General features: G+C 43.7%; 1 protein-coding gene across 1 annotated transcript in view; it reads right to left on the bottom strand.

The window, feature by feature from the left end:
* The window catches only part of LOC311141957 (metastasis-associated protein MTA3-like), a gene marked incomplete at its 3' end in the record, with an annotated part of 28,247 nt that extends 21,549 nt beyond the window's left edge, over positions 1-6,698 (bottom strand). The window contains 5 exon segments of the mRNA XM_084177482.1: positions 338-464; positions 647-730; positions 733-739; positions 1,776-1,843; positions 6,450-6,698. Coding sequence (XP_084033608.1) covers positions 338-464; positions 647-730; positions 733-739; positions 1,776-1,843; positions 6,450-6,477 — 314 coding nt within the window. The 5' untranslated portion in view covers positions 6,478-6,698.
* Positions 6,699-12,710: the final 6,012 nt, after the last annotated feature.

Here is a 12,710-nt window from a genome sequence, read left to right as displayed (position 1 = left end):
TTGCTGATAATGGGCCTCTGTACGCCTATGTAGATATTCCATTACAAATCTGCCATTTCCAGCTACAATTGCTATTTTCAACTTTAACAATGTCTACACTGTATTTCTGATCAATTTGATGTTATTTTAATGGACAAACAAATTGCTTTTCTTTCGAAAACAAGGATATTTCTAAGTGACCCCAAACTTTTGAACAGTAGTGTATATTTTGTTTGTTTGCTAATCAAACGGTTATTACGATGACCGCAGTCATTTGGCTGACCAATTACCGTCCTCCAAAATTCCATGACCGTCACAGCCCTGGCGTGTGTGTGTGTAAATGAGTGAGTGAGTGTACCTGATGTGTGTGGCTGGTAGACTCTCATATTGGCGCGAGAGGAACAGTTCTCTGTGGCGTAACTGGTGTTCTTGTTTGTCTGTCAGGTCCGCCTCCGACGGACTTTCTTTCTCCTCCTCTAGGTCCTCTGTACGTTCACACACACACGCACACACACACACACACACACACTAAACATGACTGTCTGAGCCTGGACCCCTGCTGTATGGATCAGGAAACCCTGCAGACATTCAGCTACCCCCTACTGTTACACTGATACACAAAAGCACACATGGACGGACGGACGGACACACACACAGGGCCACCTACGTGCGTGTTTGTCAGCCAACTGTATGAGACTGTGTGAGATGTCTCTCCTTCTGTAGAAACACACCACCTTGGCCTCCACATTGCACTGGCAGTCTGAAGAGAGAGAGAGAGAGAGAGAGAGAGAGAGAGGGAGAGGAGGGAGAGAGAGAGAGAGAGAGAGAGAGCGAGAGAAGAGAGAGAGAGAGAGAGAGAGAGAGAGAGAGAGAGAAGAGAGAGAGAGAGAGAGAGAGAGAGAGAGAGAGAGAGAGAGAGAGAGAGAGAGAGAGAGAGAGAGAGAGAGAGAGGGAGAGAGAGAGAGAAGAGAGAGAGAGAGAGAGAGAGAGAGAGAGAGAGAGAGAGAGAGAGAGAGAGAGAGAGAGAGAGAGAGAGAGAGAGAGAGAGAGAGAGAGAGAGAGAGAGAGAGAGAGAGAGAGAGGAGAGAGAGAGAGAGAGAGAGAGAGAGAGAGAGAGAGAGAGAGAGAGAGAGAGAGAGAGAGAGAGAGAGAGAGAGAGAGAGAGAGAGAGAGAGAGAGAGATAAAGTCAACTCTTAGCACACTAACTTATCACAAATAAATAAATATTACTCCTGAAATTTACCACTGGCTGTTTATGCGAGGAGGAGAGGGAGTTCCAACACTTTAAAAACAGCATCTTGAATTGCATTTAGAGAGAGGGGCAGGGAAATACAATGACTAACTAACAAAGAAGACCAACATTTTTATTTCCCATGAGACTTTGCTCCCTGGCCCAATAGCCACGACACTGACTGATAGATGCATTGATACATTGCCTGATTGTGGATATAGCTGGGCAGACAGATGTTTTGTCTCCTCTGAGATTAAACACACTGACGGAAGGGCATGGAGGAGGAGAGGAGAGAGGGAAGGAGGTACGGATGGAGAGGAGAGAGGGCGGTACTGGGGGAGGGAGGAGGTGTGCCCATTCTCACCTGCCGGTTGCCATGGAAATGGCAGTTGAAGGCAGGTATACATCTGTCGCTATGCAACATATTACACACACAATCTCACATACACACACTAACGCAGGAGAGGAAAAGTCACAGAACTGACAGGCAGCTTATTCACTGTCAGGCACATCGGCCAGATTACTTTAATTACCTACACACAAACACCCCAAGGTGGGCATTACCTTGTTGAGTTCTTCTATCCGGCGGATCAGGTAAGGGTTGCTGGAGGAATTCTCAAAGAATACATAGTCTGGAAGAGAACACAATAACATCACATTAACACACTGCCTGCCATACTGTATAACCACTCCAGATACTGGATGTGCAGGCTTTTATTCCAGCCCTGTTCTAACACCTAATTCAACAACAGGGGAGAACAACCAATGTGGCTTGAACCAGTGACTCTGCAGTTTGTGGGCCAGGCCACTGTATCCTGGCTGTGCCATAAAGATCCAAAACCCTTGGCAGAGGCTGCAGTAGTCAAATAATGGGAGCCAGGGAACACACAGTCACACACAAACTCTTTCTGAGAGTTGGTGGTTCAGTTCACAGTTGAACACCTCAATCAGGTCTGAGAGTGGCACCCCTACCTGATAGCTTACCTATAGATGCATGTCAACCATCATCAAATATGCTTGCTATGTTACGAGATACACACAAGGCCGGTTCCAGGCCCAGAAATGGTCCAATAGCCAGATTACACATTAACAGAGTAGCTATAATATCATAGCAATAATATTATATAGTATAATATTGATTCAAAGTCATTTTCAACCTCTCCTTGTCCCAGTCTATAATCCCCACGTCTTAAAATGACTACTATCATTCCTGTTCCTAAGAACTCTAAGGCTTCATGCAACAATGACTACCGCCCTGTAGCACTCACATCTGTAATCATGAAGTGCTTTGAAAGGCTGGTTATGGAACATCAATTCCTAGACACTCTAGACCCACTCCAATTTGCATACCGCCCCAACAGATCCATAGATGACACAATCTCAATTGAACTCCACACTGCCCTCACCCACCTAGATAAGAGGAATACCTATGTGAAAATGCTATTCATTGACTACAGCTCAGCGTTCAACACGGGGGCCCCACAGGGGTGTGAGCTAAGTCCCCTCCTGTACTCCCTGTTCACCCACGACTGCGTGGCAACGCACGACTCCAACACCATCATCAAGTTTGCTGACGACACGACGGTGGTAGGCCTGATCACCGGCAACGATGAGACAGCCTAAAGGGTGTAGGTCAGTGACCTGGCAGTGTGGTGCCGGGACAACAACCTCTCCCTCAACGTCAGTAAGACCTTTATTTAACTAGGCAAGTCAGTGAAGAACAAATTCTTATTTACAATGACGGCCTACACCGGCCAAACCGGGATGACGCTGGGCCAATTGTGCGCCGCCCTATGGGACTCCCAATCACGGCCGGTTGTGATACAGCCTGGAATCGAACCAGGGGGTCTGTAGTGACGCCTCAAGCACTGAGATGCAGTGCCTTAGACCACTGCGCCACTCGGGTTTGGCAACAGCATCGCCCTCGATCGCATGGCGCTACAGAGGGTGGTGTGGACAGCCCAGTACATCTACTGGGCCCGAGCTCCCTGCCATACAGGACCTCTATAACTGGCAGTGTGAAAGGAAGGCCCGCACGGCAAGCGGTACCAGTGCATTAAGTCTGACACCAACAGGCTCCTGAGCAGCTTCTATCCCCAAGCCATAAGACTGCTAAATAGCTAACAGAATGGCTACACGGACTGACTTGCACTCACAGGACTCTACACACTCATGCACACTGACACTTCAACAACCACATAACATGCACACACATTTATACTGACTCTACACACACACACACAATTTAAGCTGCTGCTACTCTGTTTATCATATATATTGATGCCTAGTCCCCTTACCCCTATACATACAGTGCCTTCAGAAAGTATTTTTAGTCCTTTAGCAGACGCTCATATCCAGAGCGACTTACAGGAGCAATTAGGGTTAAGTGCCTTGCTCAAGGGCACAGACAGATTTTTCACCTAGTCGGCTCAGGGATTAGAACCAGCGACTTTTCGGTTACTGGCACAACGCTCTTAACCACTGAGCTACCTGCCGCCTATGTATTCATAACCCTTGACTTATTCCACATTTTGTTGTGTTACAGCCTAATAATCTCACCCATCTGCACACAATACCTCATAATGACAAAGTGAAAACATGTTTAGAATTTATTTTGCTTAATGTGTTGAAAATTAAATACCTAATTTACACAAGTATTCACACCCCTGACTCAATACATGCTAGAATCACCTTTGGCAGCGATTACAGTTGTGAGTCTTTCTGGGTAAATCTCTAAGAGCTTTGCATACCAGGATTGTACAACATTTGCATAATTCTTCAATCTCTGTCAAATTGGTTGTCGATAATTGTTAAGCTATTTTCAAGTCTTGCCATAGATTTTCACGCCGGTTTAAGTCAAAACTGTAACTAGGCCACTCAGGAACATTCAATGTTGTCTTGGTAAGCAATTCCAGTGTATATTTGGCCTTGGGTTTTAGGTTATTGTCCTGCTGAAAGGTGAAATCATCTCCCAGTGTCTGGTGGAAAGCAGACTGAACCAGGTTTTCTTCTAGGATTTTGCCTGTGCTTAGCTCCATTAGATTTATTTTTCATCCTGAAAAACTCCCCAGTCCTTAACGATTACAAGCATATCATAACATGATGCAGCCACCCTTATGCTTCAAAATATGGAGTGGTACTCAGTAATGTGTTGTATTGAATTTGCCCCAAACATAACACTTTGTATTCAGGACAAAAAGTTTATTGCTTTGCCACATGCAGTATTATTTTAGTTCCTTGTTTCAAACAGGATGCATGTTTTTGAATATTTTTATTTGGTCAATTAGCTAAAAATTGTGGAATAACTACAATATTCTTGATCCATCCTCCGTTTTCTCCTATCACAGCCATTGAACTCTGTAACTGTTTTAAAGTCACCATTGGCCTCATGGTGAAATCACTAAGTGGTTTCCTTCCTCTCCGGCAACTGAGTTAGGAAGGATGCCTGTATCTTTGTAATGACTGGGTGTATTGATACACCATCCAACGCGGATTTAATAACTTCACCACGCTGAAAAGGGATATTCAATGTCTGCTTATTTTTCAATTTTTACCCATCTACCAACAGTTGTCATTCTTTGCGAGGCATTGGAAAACCTCCCTGGTCTTTGTGGTTGAATCTGTGTTTGAAATGCACTGCTTGACTGAGGGACCTTACAGATAATTGTATGTGTGGTGAACAGAGATGAGATAGTCATTCAAAAATCACGTTCAACACTATTATTGCACACCATGTCCATTCAATTTATAATGTGACTTGTTCTGTAAATGTTTACTCCTGAACTTATTTAGGCTTGCCATAACAAAGGGGTTGCATACTTATTGACTCCAGACATTTCAGCTTTTCATTTTTCATTAATTTGTTTAAAAAAAATCTAAAAACATTATTCTACTTTGACATTATGGGGTATTGCGTGTAGGCCAGTAACACAACATCTCAATTGTTTTTGTTCTACCTCCTTATATGTAGTGCTACATTGATATTGATTACTGAATTGTTGGGTTTGTCGCTTGCAAGAAAGCAATTTCACTGTACGTGACATGACAACTTGAAACTTGATACAATGCAAACACACAGCAGTGACATCCGGTGGAAAACACAGCCCTAAACTCTGAAAAAGATGACAACAGATCGTGACACACACTCCGATACTCTGTAGCCGAGTAGAAAAAAAGCATCGTTACATTGTTGCCAGATAATCTATTCACCCAGAAGTGTTTTACGTTATTATACATACAAGATAATATCCTTTACCGCAGCCTTTGTTGCCCAGGGCAGATGCTCTGGGATAATTATCATAAAACAGTAGCTACTGGGACACAATATTTTCACGTCACTTCGATACAAAGGGATTTTCGTAGCAAGTCAGGAAATAATATTCGCTAACCCTAACCATGTTCCTAACCTTAACCTCAGTCTCATAACCTGGTACAAAAATAGTGACTTCTGTATCGAAGTGTCGTGAAAATAGTGTTTCCCCACTGGCTAGTCTTGCAAACGTGAAAGACTTTCACGCGACGCCATGAGACAATGTCGGAATCGAATGCCACCAACAGCTAGCTAGCTAAAAAAGAAAACAGCTAACTAGGTGGATAACCTGGTAAAACTAACTGCATAGCTAACTACCAGGATCTGAGTATCAGTAAAACTACCAAAAACAGATGCATGGGCCATTCCCCTCTCACTGTCAAACAATAGAGCATTATTAGCTGGCTATAGCGGTTAAGATAATTAATGGCATTGGCAACAAAGCAAGCACTTCTAGTCAGGAGGCTAGTTAGCTAGCTGTTAGCTAGCACAATAAGGAGCCGTAATACATGGATGCGTGCCAAAAAGGAGCCAAATACAAAGGCACATCTTCCTAACAATAATCATAAAGACAATCCAACGTGCACACGCCAAATCATGCAATGCATGGCTGTGCATGTGTAGATTAAATTGGATATTACTTGAAAATAAGAGTGCATAAAGCTAAAGTAGAAAATAGTAATGTTTATGGTGTAACATGCTAGCTAATGGCTAGCTGACTGGTATGGCCACGATACGATAGTCGCGAGGCCTGACCCATTAGAATCCCAAATATTTGGAAATCCATGCATCCTGTAAATGACTGCACACGTTTGCCTGTCTATTATAATAAATTACACTATAGCTATCTCTGAGATAAAATAGCACACATTCCTGGTATTGAGAGAAAATTAGCATGTTTCGACTTCATCAAAAACCCTGTGACATACCTCCGACCCGGTACATGTTGGCGGCCATTTCTGCCCTCCCGGACTGTAAAAACACAAACCATAAACTAAACGAAAATAGAATGAATAAATAAAGAGATCAGTTGTTAAAGTCCTGTGGTCGGTTTTTAAAAAACGTTGAAGTTAGAAAGTGAGTTCGTGGGGGGGTTGAATGTGGAGTTGAGCGGGAGATGTTGGTGAGGTGCCCCCTATCTGCCTGCCTTCTCACAGTACAATACAGTAGTACTGGGCACACACACACAGCCGAAAGACTCGGATCAACCCGAAACCACAGGCTTCTAGTGGCGGTCCCGGGGGAGGGAACCAACGATTTATAATTTATATATAATAGGTGACGAATAGGAAGTGCTGTGATGAAGCCACCGTGTCTCCATGTTGGCACTCCCTCACCGTTGTAAAACATATTTTAGAAGCTATAGAAATTAATTTATTAATGTCTACATTCGTTTTTGCCACATTTATTCTATTACAGACACCTTAATGGTGCAATATGCAGAAATCTCTCCGCCATTTCCTGGTTGCAAAAATTCTAATAGTCCGCCTAATTTCAGTTTATGTGACAAAACAAGCAATCATTGTGTAGAGAATCATTGTACCATCTAAACCGCTTAGAACCGGTTAGAAGGATTACTTTATCCTATCCCAGGTGTTCGTTAAAGAGGTGGGGTTTCAAATGTCTCCGGAAGGTGGTGAGTGACTCCGCTGTCCTGGCGTTGTGAGGGAGCTTGTTCCACCATTGGGGTGCCAGAGCAGCGAACAGTTTTGACTGGGCTGAGCGGGAACTGTGCTTCAGCAGAGGTAGGGGAGCCAGCAGGCCAGAGGTGGATGAACGCAATGCCCTCGTTTGAGTGTAGGGACTGATCAGAGCCTGAAGGTACGGAGGTGCCGTTCCCCTCACAGCTCCGTAGGCAAGCACCATGGTCTTGTAGCAGATGCGAGCTTCAACTGGAAGCCAGTGGAGTGTGCGGAGGAGCGGGGTGACGTGAGAGAACTTGGGAAGGTTGAACACCAGACGGGCTGCGGCATTCTGGATGAGTTGGAGGGGTTTAATGGCACAGGCAGGGAGCCCAGCCAACAGCGAGTTACAGTAATCCAGACGGGAGATGACAAGTGCCTGGATTAGGACCTGTGCCGCTTCCTGTGTAAGGCAGGGTCCTACTCTCCGAATGTTGTAGAGCATGAACCTACAGGATCGGGTCACCGCCTTGATGTTAGCGGAGAACGACAGGGTGTTGTCCAGGGTCACGCCAAGGCTCTTCGCACTCGCTTTTAATGAGAATTAAAGATCTATAACTCACATTTCTATGGGAATTTGGTAGGTTCCCCAAAAAAATTACATATTGTGGCTTTAATGCATACTTTTAAATTATATTATGTGAGCTTTAAATAAAAACATTATAAACATATTTTCCTTAAAGTGTAATTTTTTGTGATTACTAATGTTACTGGCCCCACTACAACAACAACAACAAAATACTTTAATACATGTAATTTTGTCCCTGAAATATTTAGTTGAAATACTGTAGAATTACCAGGACGTGTACTCCGAGCATGTGCTGACCAACTGGCAAGTGTCTTCACTGACATTTTCAACATGTCCCTGACTGAGTCTGTAATACCAACATGTTTCAAGCAGACCACCATAGTCCCCGTGCCCAAGGACTCTAAGATAACCTGCCTAAATGACTACCGACCCCTAGCACTGACGTCTGTAGCCATGAAGTGCTTTGAAAGGCTGGTCATGGCTCACATCAACAGCATTATCCCAGAAACCCTAGACCCACTCCAATTTGCATACCGCCCCAACAGATCCACAGATGATGCAATCTCTATTGCACTCCACACTGCCCTTTCCCACCTGGACAAGAGGAACACCTACGTGAGAATGCTATTCATTGACTACAGCTCAGCATTCAACACTATAGTGCCCTCTAAGCTCATCACTAAGCTAAGGATCCTGGGACTAAACACCTCCCTCTGCAACTGGATCCTGGACTTCCTGACAGGCCGCCCCCAGGTGGTAAGGGTAGGTAACAACACATCTGCCACACTGATCCTCAACACGGGGGCCCCTCAGGGGTGCGTGCTCAGTCCCCTCCTGTACTCTCTGTTCACCCATGACTGCATGGCCAGGCACGACTCCAACACCATCATTAAGTTTGCCGACGACACAACAGTGGTAGGCCTGATCACCGACAACGATGAGACAGCCTATAGGGAGGAGGTCAGAGATCTGGCCGTGTGGTGCCAGGACAACAACCTCTCCCTCAACGTGACCAAGACAAAGGAGATGATTGTGGACTACAGGGAAAAAAATAGGACTGAGCACGCCCCCATTGTCATCGACGGGGCTGTAGTGGAACAGGTTGAGAGCTTCAAGTTCCTTGGTGTCCACATCACCAACGAACTATCATGGTCCAAACACACCAAGACAGTCGTGAAGAGGGCACGACAAAGCCTATTCCCCCTCAGGAGACTGAAAAGATTTGGCATGGGTCCTCAGATCCTCAAAAAATTCTACAGCTGCACCATCGAGAGCATCCTGACTGGTTGCATCACCGCCTGGTATGGCAACTGCTTGGCCTCCGACCGCAAGGCACTACAGAGGGTAGTGCGTACGGCCCAGTACATCACTGGGGCCAAGCTTCCTGCCATCCAGGACCTCTATACCAGGCGGTGTCAGAGGAAGGCCCTCAAAATTGTCAAAGACTCCAGCCACCCTAGTCATAGACTGTTCTCTCTGCTACCGCACGGCAAGCGGTACCGGAGTGCCAAGTCTAGGTCCAAAAGACTTCTCAACAGCTTCTACCCCCAAGCCATAAGACTCCTGAACAGCTAATCATGGCTACCCGGACTATTTGCACTGCAAACTATTTGCACCCATCCTTTTTACGCTGCTGCTACTCTGTTAATTATTTATGCATAGTCACTTTAACTCTACCCACATGTACATATTACCTCAACTACCTCAACTAGCCGGTGCCCCCGCACATTGACTCTGCAACGGTACCCCCCTGTATATATAGCCTCCCTACTGTCACTTTATTTTACTTCTGCCCTTTTTTTTCTCAACACTTTTTTTGTTGTTGTTTTATTTTTACTTTTTTTTGTTTAAAATAAATGCACTGTTGGTTAAGGGCTGTAAGTAAGCATTTCACTGTAATGTCTGCACCTGTTGTATTCGGCGCATGTGACCAATACAATTTGATTTGATTTGATTTGATTTGAATTCTATTAACTCCTATGGAGGACGGCTCCTACTGGGGAGTGCCATTATGGCCGACCAGTGGTTTCAAAGCCTCTTGATGGCCAAAACGTAGCATTAGCAATCCAGGGTTTATATACGTAACTTGAGGGAGCTAACCTAGGCCTACTGCGACTTGACACACAAGCACACACACGCGTACACAAACAAGCACACACACGCACATATCACTAAGAAAGCTTTGAAACCACTGGTCGGCCATAATGGCACTCCCCAGTAGGAGCCGTGGTCCTCTGTAACTCAGCTGGTAGAGCACGGCGCTTGTAACGCCGAGGTAGTGGGTTCGATCCCCGGGACCACCCATACACAAAAATTTATGCACGCGTGACTGTAAGTCGCTTTGGATAAAAGCGTCTGCTAAATGGCATATTATTATATTATAATAATATAATAATAATATGCCATTTAGCAGACGCTTTTATCCAAAGCGACTTACAGTCATGTGTGCATATATTTTTACGTATGGGTGGTCCCGGGGATCGAACCCACTACCCTGGCGTTACAAGCGCCATGCTCTACCAATTGAGCTACAGAGGACCACAAGTAATTTGAGTTTTGTTACCGCATGCTGCGTCACCTTATAGCCTATTCTGCAGTTCCTCCAGGTTATCCTATAGAATTTCTTATATGTTGCTTTACTGCACTAGGTTACACAACAGTATGATACTGTATAAACTGAACATAGTAGATTACCGTAGAATGCACAGTACAATACCGTACATTTGTTTTACAGCACACTGTAAGACCTTTCTGTAATTTCAACAGTAAAGCATTGTAGAATGCACAGTAAAATACCGTAAATGTGTTTCACAGTATTAATTATAGTGCATTGTTGGAAAAATGTGTGCAAATGCACCATAACGTATGAAAAAATAAATGTATGCACTCACTAACTGTAAGTCGCTCTGGATAAGAGTGTCTGCTAAATGTCTAAAATGAAAAATGGATGCCAACCGCCGAAAAACCCCACTGAAGAAGAAGAACAAGAAGAAGAACAAGAAGAAGAAGAAAATGTGTGCAGGGAAAGAGTTTCTGTCTCATTAACATATTTTAAGGCGTGTCTTGTATAGTTGCAACCCTGAATGAGAATGTTTTTTTTTTTTTTTTTTATTTCACCTTTATTTAACCAGGTAAGCCAGTTGAGAACAAGTTCTCATTTACAACTGCGACCTGGCCAAGATAAAGCAAAGCAGTGCGATAAAAACAACAACACAGAGTTACATATGGGGTAAAAAAAACATAAGGTCATAAAATACAACAGAAAATATATATACAGTGTGTGCAAATGTGGCAAGTTATGTACCCCCATAGATGCAGTAATATGCATTTACATTTACATCATTTAGCAGACGCTCTTATCCAGAGCAACTAATATACTGTATTTTAGGAATTCTACAAACCTTGTCCTGAAACTCTACATTAACTTACTGGACAATTGCTGCCAGAAATGTACTGTAATTCTGAATACAGTACCATAATGCATTTCTGGAGTGCCAAAAACCTTTTGAACACTAATTAGTGCATGTTATTGTTGTTTCTTAGTCATTAACATATTTTGAGGCGTGCCTTGTAGGTGGCTATATTTGTTGCACCCGTTAGTGAGACTCCTGTACCAATTCAAGTGATATGTCGCGGTAGTTCCCTAGCTATTAAATGTATATAGGGAGCAAATCAGAGTGGTAGGGGGTCTTAAATATTTCAATGGTTGAAAATGTACCCATGTCCAGTCAAGCTGTTTTGCCCTTTAATCATGGCCAGTTTGGATGCCATTTGATTATGCTTCTAGGAGTGCAAGTATTCCTTAATATCCTGTAATATGTGAATGCCTAGCGCCAACCCTTGTAATTACAATAAAATACTGTCGAAATAATTTTCTTACAAGCGAATAGCCACTTGGCCTGTATTGTACTGTGTTTCATTGCTCTGGCATCAAGTTACCGTGAATATCTCAGTAATATAATGGCACTATCCAGAGATAGTCAGAGATATATCATAAGATATCTTGTTTTAATTACAATTATTTTGAAGACCAATACATTAACTACAACAACATTTACAGTAACGGTTACAGAAACGTTTTACTTGCTATCACTGTGATGCACTGACAGTGCCCGCTAAATGACAAAAATGTAAATGTAAATGTAAAAATAAAAACTTGCAAAGAACACTTGGTCACATGTCGCTGCATGGGTAATTCCAGTAATATACTGTAAATTAGATTACAGTAACATTTGAGGTGACGTAAAATGGATTACCGTAAAATGGATTACAGTAGATGTACTGTAAAAATAATGACAGTAACTTACTGGCCAATTGCTGCCAGTAAATTACTGTAAATTTAACAGGAAATGTTTTACAGTGTATATCTGTTCTAACCAACATGGGCTCCCGAGTGGCGCAGTGGTCTAAGGCACTGCATCTCAGTGCTTGAGGCGTCACTACAGACCCCCTGATTCAATTCCAGGATTTATTACAACCGGCCGTGATTGGGAGTCCCGTAGGGCGGCGCACAGCGTCGTCTGGGTTTGGCCGGTAAATAAGAATGTATTCTTAACTGACTTGCCTAGTTAAATAAAGGTTAAATAAAAACATAGCCCATAACACTTGCATTAACATAAAACATTTTTTAAACTATAGGCTGTCACTGCCAAGTAATCATTTCCAATGTAATTTGTGCTCTTTGTGTCTGTCTGTCTGTCTGTCTGTCTGTCTGTCTGTCTGTCTGTCTGTATGTCTGTCTGTCTGTCTGTCTGTCTGTCTGTCTGTGAGTCTGTGTGTGGGTGTGAAGTATAGGCTATAAGCTGTTCAAAAACGGCCCTATTTCATGTTCTGATCGCCTCTCGTTGGCAGCTCTATCCCAGACGTGTTACCATGGTGCGTAATGTTTATCTGGGCTGTGTGTGTGTGCGTGTGTGTGTGTGTGTTGAGGAAGGGAGAGATTTGTGACATCACAGAGAGGGAGAGGGGTGGAGGAAAGC

Source organism: Coregonus lavaretus, assembly GCF_964263955.1.
Source record: "Coregonus lavaretus genome assembly, chromosome: 1".
In the NCBI taxonomy this organism is placed as follows: Eukaryota; Metazoa; Chordata; class Actinopteri; order Salmoniformes; family Salmonidae; genus Coregonus; species Coregonus lavaretus.
This window is presented reverse-complemented; position numbering and strand designations above follow the sequence as displayed.